General features: G+C 40.1%; 1 protein-coding gene across 1 annotated transcript; it reads right to left on the reverse strand.

The window, feature by feature from the left end:
• Positions 1 to 3,668: 3,668 nt before the first annotated feature.
• On the reverse strand, positions 3,669 to 13,709 carry LOC136856412 (transcription factor kayak-like). Its single transcript, XM_067134267.1, is given in 5 exon segments — positions 3,669 to 4,152; positions 4,155 to 4,650; positions 7,926 to 8,185; positions 9,757 to 9,931; positions 12,344 to 13,709. Coding segments are annotated over 5 exon segments (1,572 nt in total). The 5' UTR covers positions 12,611 to 13,709; the 3' UTR covers positions 3,669 to 3,778.
• Between the last annotated feature and the right edge of the window lie 1,142 nt (positions 13,710 to 14,851).

The raw sequence follows: 14,851 nt of genomic DNA on the forward strand, positions 1-14,851 counted from the left end.
TATTGTTTTTTATATATAATTTATAGTTTTATATATTTTCTTTGCTTATTAATTCAAGTTAACCCTTTCAGCCACTATACGTGACATAAGTTGCCATTTTTGCCGCGATGCTCATTTGTCTGCTGTTAAAATTTAAATTTAATGGTCGTTATAGTCTTGTCTAAGGCCATTTTAAGTTTTCTAATTTTTTTTTTATTTTTGGAGACAAACATCATTATTTTTATCATTTATCTGATGTACAGAACGTTTTCCCGTCAGGTGGGATGTGGCAACTTCCTACGGTCTGGGCAGTTGCCAGCAACTGCCGTTTGCATAATCTTAAATACATTTTTGGGGCTGTTGAATCTTAGTTGTTTTCCATTTCATATATATATAAAATTCTCAAAAAATAGAATAAAATTAAAGTAAGGTAAGAATTAAAACCACCGCTTCTATATTTCATAAAAATCCATATTTAATGAAACTTAAAACTAAATAATCCTGTATAAATAGAATTCGTTTTACTCCATTTCATTCAACGTACCAAAGCTAGACTAGTTTTGTGTTAAGACATGATAACATTTTCTTCTTCATAATTCTTCCTTAATTATGTTTTTTTAATTTTTTATACATTTTTATACATTCATTCAGCTGTTTTTAATTTTTTTTTTATACATTTTTATACATTCAATCAGTGCATCGGTTGTTCCCCAACAAAATGGTAGATTTTTTACAAGATTCTTCTTGAATTTTTCATAATGTTTTGCATAACTGTTTGTGTAATGTTTCACAAACATGTATATGTATAATATCTGTGTTTGTACACTGGTAGATTCTGTTACAATATTTTTAATGAATTTTTTCTCAATATTATACATATTTGTTTGTGATTTTCACAAACAGGTATGTGAATTTTTCACAATATTTGACATATTTGTTTGTGTAATATTTATATATAAACATATATATATATATATATATATATATATATATATATATATATATATATATATATATATATATATATATATATATATTTGTGTACTAGTAGATTCTATTACAATATTTTTAATGAATTTTTTCACAATATTATACATAACTTTGTGTAATTTTCACAAACACTGGTATGTGTATTATCTGTTTGTGTAATTGTTGACAGACACGTGTATAATTTCTAACTAAGTGTACCTATTCACAAACACAGGCATGTATAATATCTATGTGTATTTGTTGGCAAATATAGGTGTAGATATATATATATATATATATATATATATATATATATATATATATATATATATATATATATATATATATATATATATATATGTTCACAAACACGTGTATATGTATGTGTACTGTTTCACATACAGTGATTTGATTATAATGGGGTGGATGAAAAAAAAGTATTGCCTAATCAGTACCTTAATTTATATATATATATATATATATATATATATATATATATATATATATATATATATATATATATATATATGTATATCTTTGGGAAGGATTTGAAAAAATGCCCTTTTATGTGACCTTGAAACTCAATTTGAAACCATTCATAATCAGCTGTTTTGTTTTTGAGTTGGAAACACTTCTTGACACTTTTTTGTGTTGCGTTAGAAATTTTGGCTTGACTTAAAATATCAATTCAAAATTTACCTTTCTGGTGTATTTTTGGTATCAAAGCCAGGCACATCTAATGATTATCGATTCAAAACACTTCATCGTAAGTAGGAACACTTTCCTCCCTGTTTATAAAAGTGCTCGCGCAACTTTAGTGGCCCAGAACTCGACCAACAGCGAATTAACACTTTAAACCACTTATCAGAACACTTAAAGTGTATCTAAGTGCCCAAGAACTGATGTACAGCTTTCAAAACGAATGGTGTTTTTCACGTCACTTTCTATTGGGGAGACTCGCGACGCCAGTTTGTTTCATGCTATCAAAAGCAGGCCCTGTGATTCACATTTACACATTCACACAATCTTAATTGTAAAAAGTGTAAGGCAAAGTGTGTCCTTAAGGTGTACATATTTGTCAACAACACTGGTAAAGGGAATTGTGTGGGCGAGAGATTTGGGCAGACGAGATATTGTAATAATTCTTGTGTGGATATTTATATCATTATCTAGATTTTTGCTGTATATTTTTTTTTCCATACAATATTGTCTTCTAATGGTTTATAATTCTCTGGATTTCACTATATCAAAAATTCTTTTTTATAATTTTGTGAAGATTTTATGGAATTTTTAAAAAAATTCCGGATTTCACATTTTTGCACAAAAAATCTTGTGTAATTTTGCTAGTAAACTTTCTGGAATTTTTAGTTAATCCCGAATTTCACATTTTTCAGGAATTTTTTGTCAGTTCAGGATTTCACATTTTTGCACAAAAAATCTTGTGTAATTTTGCTATTAAACTTTCAGGAATTTTTGTAAATTCTGGGTTTCACATTTTTGCACAAAAATTCTCGTATAATGTTGTTATTCAACTTTCTGGAATTTTTATAAATTCCGGAATTCACAATTTACACAAGAAAAATTCTCATAATTTTGCTGTGAAAACTTTCCTAAATTCCGGATTTCACATTTTCAAAAAAAATCCTGTTATAATTTTGCTATTAAAATTTCTTGAATTTTTTTGTAAATTCCGGATTTCACAATTTACACAAAATTCTCATGTAATGTGCTATAAATACCGATTTTTTATTTATATAAATTCCAGACTTCACAATTCACGAAAAAAAATTCGCGTATCATTTTGCTTTGTAGAAATCAACCTCTCAGTCAATAATTAGTTCAATTTGCTTCTTAAATTTAATAATTTTCATAATTCACCAACTTAAAAATTAGATTTTTAAGCCAATTACGAACCCAGGCCTCTATTTAATAGAGAACCATTTTCAAAAAATAATTCCTTGACCCAAATTATCAATAATTACCTAATTATTTAAATTATCTCAATTACCTCGCCACACCTTCAAAAGCAACATTGAATTTTTCCGAAAAAGTGACGTCACTTTTTGGAAAAAAGTCAAAATAAAAAAAAAAATAAAAATAAAAAAAATTTGGGTGGGTGGGCCAACTATACCTTTCACAATCATCACTGTAAGAGCACCATACATCCTCTATACATATAGTGTCGTCGTTTGGGTTACGTGTTAAAACAATTAATGACTAAATACTATTATTATTATTATTATTATTACTTTTATTATTATTTATTACTATTATTAATTATTATTATTACTGACTTAGGACAGAGAAAAACATTTGAACATCATAGGTGTATAAAATTAAGGAGAAACAACGTTTTTAAGGAGAAACAACGTATTTTTTTTAAAGGAAACATATTTTTTGTGTGATGAAGTTTTGATTTTAAAAAATTTTTTTGAAAATAGAAAAAAAAATATTTTTAAAAAATACAAGTAGTACAGGGACATACGTGGAAAAAGAGTGCATAGCGGTATCACTATATAATATACACGTAAACGTACGTGGCGTACGTTGACGCATACGCTGGAAATAGAATTATAAGTATGTATATATATATATTTATATATATGATGAAAAAGGCGGTTTCCGAAGGCATACAAGTTTGCTTGTGATGAGAAATGGTCGAGGCTTTTAACAAAAATAAAAATAAGTGTCAGGAGTTCTTCTTCTTCTTCTTCTTCTTCTTCTTCTTCTTCTTCTTCACGAGACGATGAAAGCACCCACTCTGAGCAGACGGACGACGCTGCAGAAGGAGTCCTCCTCCTTCTACTTCTTCCTCTTCTTCTTCCGATTCTCACAGGGACACCAACTTCGGAGGAACGGAATCGGGAGAGGAGAGGTCCGACGAGGAAGACCTCTGCTGGGAACCGCAGTTCCCGGAGGAGGAAGAGACGGACGAGGACGACGACGTCGTGGAGGACGGCACCGTCACCACCGGCGTCGTCAGGGGCGTGAGCCCCGTGTGGAAGGGCGTCAGCGCCGTCGAGCCGCTGGTGACGGGCGTCAGCCCCGTGCCCCCCTCCATCATGGACTCGAAGTTCAGCCCGCGCAGGCCGGCGGAGGGCGTCTCGATGGGCACGCCCAAGTCGGCCACGCTCGGGGTCCTCAGCGCCACGGGCGCGACGGCCAGGCTCGTGGGTCTCCTTGGTCTCGGGGCGGGGGCGGGGCGGCTTCAGGCTTCGACGCGGGAACCATCTCCTCGTCGTCCTCCAACGGCTCCTCCTTGACGATGACTTCCTCCGCCTTCAGCGCCGCCGTCAGGATCTTCTTGCTGGGGGGCGGCGGCGGCGGCGGCGCCGCCGCCTGCTGGAGGTGGTGGTGGTGTTGGTGGTGATGCTGCTGATGCGCCGTGGAGGACGAGGTGATGGTCGTGGGCGCCGCCGTGGTCAGGACGGCGGAGCCCGAGGTAGTCGGGGCGGACGAAGAGTTGTTCTGGAAGCGCCTGCGACAGACGGCCTTGTGCGTGGCCAGGAGGAACTCCAGCTCGTCCCTCTGCTGCTGCAGGAGCTGGATCTCCTGCTGGAGCCCCGACTTCTTGCCCTCGAGTTCGTCTGTCTCGTCCTGGAGCATGTTCGTCTGGTCCAGGCGTCGCTTTCGGCATCGGGCGGCAGCCAGCTTGTTCCTTTCCCGTCGGAGGCTCCGTTTCTCCTCCTCCTCGATGCTTAGCTGTGGGGGGAGGCCAGAGGAAAGGGCTGTCGTGAGAATGTCGAGAGAAAGGCACAACAAAATACGAACTAATAATAATAATAAGAAGAAGAAGAAGAAGAAGAATATACAAGGAACAAGAGAGAAGGAACCACGGTCATCAAAGTGTAAACAAAAAGAGAAACACAAAACAAAGAAGAAGAAGAAAAAAAGGCACAAGAACAAAAACAGAGAAACACAAAGAAGAAGAAGAAGCAGGAGAGAATGAATAAAAGAGGAACAAGGCGAGAAAAGAGGAATGTCTGACAACTCATTGAGACGATTAGAGCCCTTAAAGTCAACCTGATGAATTGATGAGCGCTGATTAACCTGCCCCAATATCATAACAGTCGAATCATTATGTTACATCAACACCAACTTCGCTTGACGCTGTACAAAGCTACTGTCAGTTCAGGCTGTGCAGAATCACATCTATCTATCTATCTCTCTCTCTATCTATCTACAGGACCTTCATTCCTCACACCTTTGGACTGTGGAACAGCCTCCCTACAGAGGATGTCGTGCGGGTGGAACTTCTCCAGAAGTTCAAGCGGAGATGCGTTGCATTACTACCCCTTAATGCTATTCTGCTTGCATTTTAGTACATTTTCATCTGTTTATTAATGTATTTGTTTTTTTTTTCTTTTTTAATAAGTGGGATTTCTTCTTTGTGCATTTCCCTATACTTCCTCCTACTTCTTCCTGATGAACACCTTAATATTCTTTGGAAGCTTCAATTTCAAGTCAGTGGCCCCTATGGTGGGCTTGTTCCATATGAATAGGGTTCATCTTCTGAATAATAATAATAATAATAATAATATTTATACAAAAGAAGAGGCGTAGCTTTCTCGATCATAATTAAGGTTCCTCAAGCTATACTTTGCTCAATGCCACACAAAATATACACATCCATCCATACATACATACACATCCATACACAAACATTGAACAGAACCTCACTCCACGCCAATGAATGCAAGATGTAACTACAAAACCCATTTTGATTTCCAAGGATTTATAGACTATGAAACCTCGACATTCACGCACAGACCATTCGTAGGAATATAGAAGAATATCAGACGAACGCAAAACATCCCGTAGAAGAATAAGTTACTATAGAACTTAAGAGGGATTTGAGAATATCCTGATTTTAATATAACAAATCTTTGAGACCTTACTGTCAGAGAGAGAGAGAGTCAGTCAGTCAGTCAGTCCGGGGAGGCGGGCAAAAGGCACACGAGAGAGAGAGAGAGAGAGAGAGAGAGAGAGAGGCTACGATGATGAGGAGGAGGAGGAGGGGGAGGATGAGTCACGGTCTCATCATGACTCATGATCTATGAATCAACCTCTCTCTCTCTCTCTCTCTCTCTCTCTCTCTCTCTCTCTCTCTCTCTCTTCTAACATAAGGTTCCTGGACGTACAGCAATGCCCCCCGTCTCTCCGACACACAGAGAGAGAGAGAGAGAGAGAGAGAGAGAGAGAGAGAGAGAGAGAGCACCCTTTACACACTAAACCAACTACTGGCAAATTCATCTGCATATGCCCCCTACCCACCCACCTCTCTCTCTCTCTCTCTCTCTCTCTCTCTCTCTCTCTCTCTCTCTCTCTCTCTCAACTAACTGCTCCCTTCAACAAGTGTGGGAGAGAGAGAGAGAGACGACACAAAAGAATGATAATTGCCAAAACTAATTAAATTAAGAGTGAAATAACGACAAACAAACATCGGGGCATGTCAGATGCATAACTAACCAGAGGGCCCCTGGTTTGAGTGCACGTGCACCGAGCGGTAACAAAGGTCTCTCTCTCTCTCTCTCTCTCTTACCCATACGCACTTCAATCGTCACATGGCACACGCTATAAAAATTCTCTCTCTCTCTCTCTCTCTCTCTCTCTCCAATCACATGACAAAACGAAACAACAAAACCCTAAATAAAAAAAAATAAAAACTGCCCTCTTTGGGGCACCGGATGTAGACGTGGCAACGCTGTAAAAACTCCCCTTACAGATCTGGCAACGTGGCCGATGTTGACCATCTGAAGACCGCACGAAACGTAAATAAAAATAAAGGAAAAAAAAAAAAAGAAGTCACATCCCGCCAATGACTTACTATGGAACCCTATAATTAATTCTTGGCTTTGTCAGCTAGCTTTAAACGACATGATTTGTATTCTTTGTGTATAGAGCAATTGCTCTAGATAGATAGATATATAGACATCTATATGTGTATAGGATTATATATATATTATATATACATACATAGACATCTATATGTGTATAAGTATATATATATATATATTATATATACATATCTTTATACACATACAGGAATATCTTCGTATCTCTCTCTCTCTCTCTCTCTCTCTCTCTCTCTCTCTCTCTCTCTCTCTCTCTCTCTCTCTCTCTCTCTCTCTCCAGATACGCCTATCTAAGCCTACTTTATCAACATTACAAAACAAAGGCGTCTACATTCTGACTGGTCTGATGACCAGCGTTTAATGATGCAACAGGTGTCTCTGTGAATCACTGACATATAAATAGACCCTGGATATGCATACGCAGAAGCCCCATTAATTAAAAATTAAAAAACAAAAAAAATAGTCGTTGGGGTCCTGTTATAATTGAACAAAAGGCCCAAAAGTGCCCCCCCCCCAATTGTTCTTGACAGAAGAAGAAGAATCGTCTGTGTGATTCATGCTTTGTTTTGAAGTGGCGCGTGTTTAAATCTACCCCCCTGTCTATCTCCTATGTGTGTGTATGTATACACAAGGCAAGACGACACCCATACACGCATAAACACACCCTACAAATCTCTGGGTCCCTAAACAGACCCGATCATGGTGACGGAGCAGAGATTACGCACATTAAATCCCGTGACAGACGTCATCCCTGTATGAGTAAAGCCTGGGGTTTTGACACCGACCTCCTTTTGAGAGAGAGAGAGAGAGAGAGAGAGAGAGAGAGAGAGAGAGAGAGAGACCTCAGGTCAATCACACGGGAAGCAGGAGGAGGTGGCACGACTCGACCTAATCTCTTGAAAAGTAAAAAAACAACAAAATCCATCACCTGCATTATACTCGACTCTGTTGGGGCACAACTAGGTGAGGTAAAGGGGGCGTGGGGCTAGCAACCCCATCCCAAAAGACCTGAAGGGAAGGGGAAGGCACCCTGAGGGACCCCCAAGGCACCCCAACCTTCCCTGGGGGACGTATTTTAGGGGGGACAATGAAAACGAAGACGCAATGTTTTGTTGAACTGACCTTCTCATCTTTGACAGGTCTTCTTCCTCCCATTCTTCTGCTGGGGAGCTGTTGCTGTTGCTGCTGCTGGTGGTGGTGGATCTGTGAGGGCATGGCCAGAGCGGAGGCCGTGGTCGAGGTGAAGGTGGTGGTGGGCGGCTGACGGGCGTGCAACGCCCCTGGAGACGTTGAAGGCGAAGATGTGACAGAGGACGTGTGTGGGATCTGCGTCAGCGTTCCCCCGCCCCAACACTTGCTGTCCACCGACACGTAAGTACTACCTGAAGGGGAGGGGAGAGAGAGAAGACGTCTGTGTGAGTTGAGTAAATTTAAGAGGATCTAAAGGCTCCTGCAGGAGGAAGAATCCTTCAGGAGATGGAAAACTCCTCCAGGAAAGCTTCTGAAGGAGAGGTGGTCTCTTTTCTTTCAAGGGGAGAGGAGGGACGTCCAGCGTCCTTCAGGTAATTGGAGAGAGAGAGAGAGAGAGAGAGAGAGAGAGAGAGAGAGAGAGAGCTTTTCAAGATTATATTAAAAAGCTGACAGGTTACACAAATTTAAAGGGGAATCATAAATGGACTTTCATGTCAGTGACTGATAGTTTGACAGTCCTTTGACAAATCTTATCAATGATATCATCAGTAAAAGGCTCAACAATTACATTTTAATAAAAAAAAACTGAACCATTTTCATTCGGTACAAGGCTAAATTTAATTTCAGCATGAGGCTACATAATTTAGTACAAGGCTGGACACTTTAAACTTAGTACAAGGTTGAACAATTTCATTAGATGCCTGAAAAATTTAAAAGTACTGCAAGGGTAAATGTTAATTCAGAGGGCAAGAACCTCACCTTGGGGGAGGACCTATCAATTTAAATTGGATACAAGGCTGAATAATTTACACCCAGGGGATAAGAATCGCCCTCTGGGGACGACGTATCAATTTATGTTCAGTACGAGGCTGAACAATTTACATTCAGGGGACAAGAACCTCCCCCTGTGGGACGGCCTAAATATTTATATTCAGGGGACAAAAACCTACCCCTGGGGGACGACCTATCAATTTAAATTCAGTGCAAGGCTGAAAAATAATTTTTGGCACAAGCTGAACAATTTATAAACAATTCAAACTTGGCACCAGATCGAACAGTTAACTTAGTACCAGGCTGAATTTAAATTCAGTACAAGGCTGAACAACTTAAAACTAGTACAAGTCTGCACAATTTAATACGATTTATATTCAGTACTAGGCTGAACAGTTAATTCAGTACAAGGCTGAACAATTGAAATTCAGCGTACAAGAACCTCACCCTGTGGGATGACCTATCAATCTAGATTCAGTATAGGGGAGACAAGATTCTCCCCTTGTGGGGCGACCTATCAATTTATATTCAGGGGACTACCACCTCCCCATGTGGGACGACCTATCAAATTAGATTCAGTGCTAAGTTGAAGAATTTAAATTCAGTACAGGGGACAAGAATCTCGCCCTGGGGGACTTCCTATCAATTTAGATTTCATTACAAGGCTGAACAATTTAAGTCAGGGGACAAGAGTCTCCCCCTGTGGGACGACCTATCAAATTAGATTCAGTACAAAGTTGAAGAATTTAAATTCAGTACAGGGGACAAGAATCTCGCCCTGGGGGACTTCCTATCAATTTAGATTTCATGACAAGGCTGAACAACTGAAATTCAAGGATTCAGTACAAAGTTGAAGGACCTCGCCCTGTGGGACGACCTATCAAATTAGATTCAGTACAAAGTTGAAGAATTTTTTACAGGGGACAAGAATTCAGTATTTCATGACAAGGGGACAAGGACCTCCCCCTGTGGGTGAAGGAGAACGACCTACCTCCGTTAGGCTGGACGAGGGGTGGCACAAACCCCGCCTGGTTGGAATGATTTTCGGGCGCGGGTAGGGTCTCGAGTTCCAGAAAGGTCTGCTCTATGTTCCTGAGTGTTGTGGGCGTCAGGGTGGGCGTAGTGCGGGTGGGGACGCCGCTGTGTACGCCCTCGAGGCTGTTCAGCTGTGAGAAAGAGAGAGAGAAAGAGTGAGAGTGAGATTAGGAAGTCTAATCATCAGATAGAGTTACCTATCTTATCGTCCCTAGAGTGGGGGCTAAATACGTACTTTGCTCCCGTAAACGAACGACATTGGCTGAGAGAGAGAGAGAGAGAGAGAGAGAGAGAGAGAGAGAGAGAGAGAGAGAGAGAGAGAGAGAGAGAGAGAGAGAACAATTAAAAATAAAATAATTCTGGCACAAAAAGGAGCAAGGGACAATTGTGTGTGTTTGTTTGTGTGTAAGTATGACGTCACGACAGGGGCACAGCTAGAATTAGACCGGGCCAAAAATAGTGGGCCACTCATCGCCCAAGACCTTGTATGTGTGTGTGTGTGTTTATATATACTGTGTATGTATGTGTGTATATATTTATTTATTTATATATATATTAATATTTTTACATAAACACCGACATATTGCAGAGAGAGAGAGAGAGAGAGAGAGAGAGAGAGAGAGAGAGAAATTTCACTCTCGCTTCAAAGAGAGTTTTTAAACCACAAGATCGATCTGTACGGAGGGGAGCAATCTACGTCCCATTTTGTAGAAGACCCAGAGTGGTCTGCTGACCTGATCTTGAATTCATGTGAATTGCGTACGTGGATATTAACTAAAAGCTGTGGGTCGCAGTTAAAGAGAGAGAGAGAGAGAGAGAGAGAGAGAGAGAGAAGAATGTAGGGTGAGGAAGGAAGAGAGAGAGAGAGAGAGGAGAGGAAGTAGTGATTATGAAGTGAAAAATGTTGTCCCTTACTGTTCGGCAAGACAGTGCCACGGTGCCGTGTGGCACTGATATAAACACGTGCGCTGTGCAGGCATCCTAGTGATTGGGACACACCTCGCTTATTTAAACGATTTCGCCCTGAAGTCGCACGGACACACACACACACACACACACACATACACATACATACACACACATACCTACCTTGGAACAATCTCAGTTCCTTTGCAGTTATCTGACGGGGAATATTTCTTACTGACATTTTCCCTCAGCTAAAAAAAAAAGCCCATATCTAATACTAGATACGTATTATGCACAATTACCAATTGCCTTTGCTTTACTCCCACAAAACAGACACACAAACAGACAGGATTCCACAGACGAGGACACAAACCCTACTTGCGAATCACAAAGGGACAAAAAAATGTCAAATTTAACCAAAAAACGTTAAAATTGACAAAAACATACTGACTGGCCCCATTAACACCTCATTAACATAGCGACACGTTGGTTAATCAGTCATTCCATGTATCAGGGGTTTTGTGTGTATGAGAGAGAGAGAGAGAGAGAGAGAGAGAGAGAGAGAGAGAGAGAGAGAGAGAGAGAGAGAGAGAGAAACGCCAGTTCAGTCCCACTAACAGAACTGAATGATTCATAAGCGAGTCTAGCTAGTTCTACAGAGAATAAGATCCTTTTCCACGAACGAACCAAACTGGATATTGGGCAGGTAACAGTGAGACAGGAGGAAGCTAACACACTGTCTGAGAGAGAGAGAGAGAGAGAGAGAGAGAGAGAGAGAGAGAGAGAGAGAGAGAGAGAGAGAGAGAGAGAGAGAGAGGTAATCGCCCATATTACATCATATACTTAGGGCAAAACCTGTACACTGATTCAGTTATGTGTATATGTATATATATATATATATATATATATATATATATATATATATATATATATATATATATATATATATATATAACTTGCAGTTTAATTCTACCATCACCAACAAACATTGCATCAAAACAGCAAGCATACAAATCTCTACAGTCCTTTTTTTGCCCCATTCTCAAAATATTCCAGTGTGCTTTTCTTCAGACACACACACACACACACACAACTAGAACCTATTCTTACTTTTACATCAAACCAGTCACTCACTCACACCTGTATATAAGGCCCCATTCTTCAATTCCAACTTTCTGCAAGTTTATGTATGGATCATATATAACTTTTCTCATTTATTTTTACAATTTTTCACACAAATGTTTTCCATAACAATGCAACAAGTGACCAACGGGCCTTTAGAATGACTAAATCACACTGTTCTTTTCTGTTGGACCTGTTATCAGTTTAACCGTTTCAATCGCAAAAATGGTTTTATTACTTCCATAATTCGTACACTCGCTTCGTCACTTTCCGTTACACAAAGTTCAAGTTGTGAAATTCACAAGAATCATGTTGTGGATTCAAATATTAAGCCCAAGAGATGCATTAGAATTTAATATATATATATATATATACATATATCTGTGAATTGATTAAGGTACCTGGCAATTGAATGACTACAGTGGGGGTACAAATAATCAACTCACAAATTCTTTCACAGGTAAATCCATTACAAAAAAGTATATTGAAATTATTATATAGGCCTACATATTCACCTGAGGATGTTGCTGGTGTAATTGGTAATGAGAAATATGTTGTTGCAAGTTTTGCTGATAATGATACGGTAGATGTTGTTGTTGTTGTTGCTGATGTCCCTGCTGTTGTTGTTGTTGTTGGTAAGGGTATTGTAGCTGCTGCTGTTGTTGTGGGGGGTTGTGGGGGGTGCTGTGGTGGTGGTCTCCCCCTGGGGGATAGTGGGACTGGTGGTGGTGGTCGGGGGGTGACGGGTTAGGGTAAGGTAAATGCCACGAAGTCATTTTCATACATTATTGGTTGTGGTGGGGTTGTGAGGGGGTTGTAGAATGGTTGCGCGGTTGTTTTGGGGGGGTGGGTTGTAATGTAAACTCGGGTAGGTCACGGGATTAAGTCTTATTTTTCCAGATCGTGTTTGGTTTGTGACCAAGAAATTTCTTCCTGGTGGGGTTGTGATTGGGTTGTAGAATGATTACGCGGTTGTTTTGGGGTTGTAACACAACACGAGTAAGTCACAGGAATAAGTCCTCTTATGATTTTCAAACCAGTTTTTCGTTTACTAACAAAAAACAATTTTTTTTCTGTTGGTCGTATAATGATTCCGCGGTTGTTGGGGGGTTGTATTATGTTGTAGAATGACTGCGCGGTTGTTGGGGGTTGTAACAACACGAGTAAGTCACAAGAATAAGTCTTATTATTTTCAAAATAGTAACAAGAAACAATTTTTCCCGTTGGGTTTGTGATGGGGGTTATAGAATGATTGCGCGGTTGTCGACGGGTTATAATATAACTGAGTAGATCACAGGTTGTGGGTACTAGTTTAGTTATACGTTTAAAGTCTTCTGTATTTTCAAAATCGTGTTTTATTTCGTTTGGTAACAAGAAAAGAATCTTCCTCTCTCAATTCTTTATCAAGTCAATCGGTTATCAAGTGTATAAAAATATTAAAAAGGTTTTTTTTCGAATCGCTTTACAAAAATACTATCACTATGGCGGAATCCTCTATTTCAAATAGACTTTCCAGGAAAAAGAGATTTCTCTTTTAAACAAAAAAAGAATTAACAAACTACGGCGGCGGTTGTACTTGTTCAATCACTCGTATATATATATATATATATAAAAAACCACTTCTTCGATTTGTATTAAGGCACTGTACAAAGACCCTTCGAACGTTTTAACAAAAATATATATATAGAACTATTTATATTCTCAATTATTCCTCTTCTTTCGCTTATGTGGGTTACTTGAGAATTCGTGAGTAGAGTGTGTAAGTATATATATAAAAAAAAAAATACGCCGTCAGGACGACGCGTGTGTGGATATGTGTGTATCACTTTCTTCCTCAGAAAGGGTTCGCCGTCTTCACACTACGTCGCTCTGTGGCACACTGAGCGATTGTAGAGTGGCTCTCCAACTCACTCTCTCCTCCCCCCCTCCTCCCTCCCTCTCTCTCATATCCCGTTTTCTATGAAAACCCCCAATATGCATGAGTCTCGGAGGAAGAGACGGGGTGACTGATGCGTTTTCGCGCTCCGGTTGAAAAAAAATGGAGGCTTTTCTACGAAACTTCTGTTTACGCTCCTGACTCACGGTTCCGATTTCCTCCTACTACTATACTTCTGTCTACTCCTCCTACGTAGCGCCAGGTGACTCATCCGCTCAAGATTTCATTCATGACGACGTTGAGAAACCATAGGGAAAATAACAGACGCGTGTGACTCCATCCCGCAAGGCGTTCTGCTACCCCCTCCGCCCCATTTTTTCAAATTTCTGTAAACAACGCGACCTCGCGCACGCGCAGCGGAGATGGGACACGGGTTTCTGGATCCAAACGCCGTTTCCCCCCACGTGGGCGTAGAGGACGACGTTGGGCGTGCGTCCGGTCCCTCCGCCAAGGGCGTCGGCACTCGTCGGGGCACAATTTTGCTTATATAAGGTAAGGGACGTTTGCAATGCACCGGAGTCCTGTAGGGTGATTCATCCCCAGGCCCAGGTAACTGCACCTTCCGCTCCTATGGCAGGGTATAGGATGGAATCCTAGGGTTGTGGGACTTGCCCAATAAAGGGTATGAAAGCAAGAGTCTTCCCCCTCCCCAGTGCAGGACTGGCTTGACCTACAACAATAGGATTCGCCCAATAAAGGATATTGTCAGGATTCAACCCAATAATTGAGGATGTGACTTTTCGGTAGGATTCCTGTAGGACCCACCAACCGAAGGATGATCTAGACGCTCCCAATATGGATAGGATAATTTTTTCCTTAGTAGGATGCCAAAACCATGCCCTTGTAGGATTTCCCTAGGATGGGATTAGAAAGTGCCAATCCTTGAAGGACGGAAGACGTGGGGGAACAGAGAGAGAGAGAGAGAGAGAGAGAGAGAGAGCGTGTGTACAGTTATGTTCTTGACACAAAGGACTGAATATATTTCACTAGAAAATTAATATTGCATTAACATAGGCACCTACGTGTATATTATAAATAAGCAGGCATATTTTCTCTCTCTCTCTCTCTCTCTCTCTCTCTCTCTCTC

Source organism: Macrobrachium rosenbergii, chromosome 35, assembly GCF_040412425.1.
Source record: "Macrobrachium rosenbergii isolate ZJJX-2024 chromosome 35, ASM4041242v1, whole genome shotgun sequence".
NCBI lineage: Eukaryota > Metazoa > Arthropoda > Malacostraca > Decapoda > Palaemonidae > Macrobrachium > Macrobrachium rosenbergii.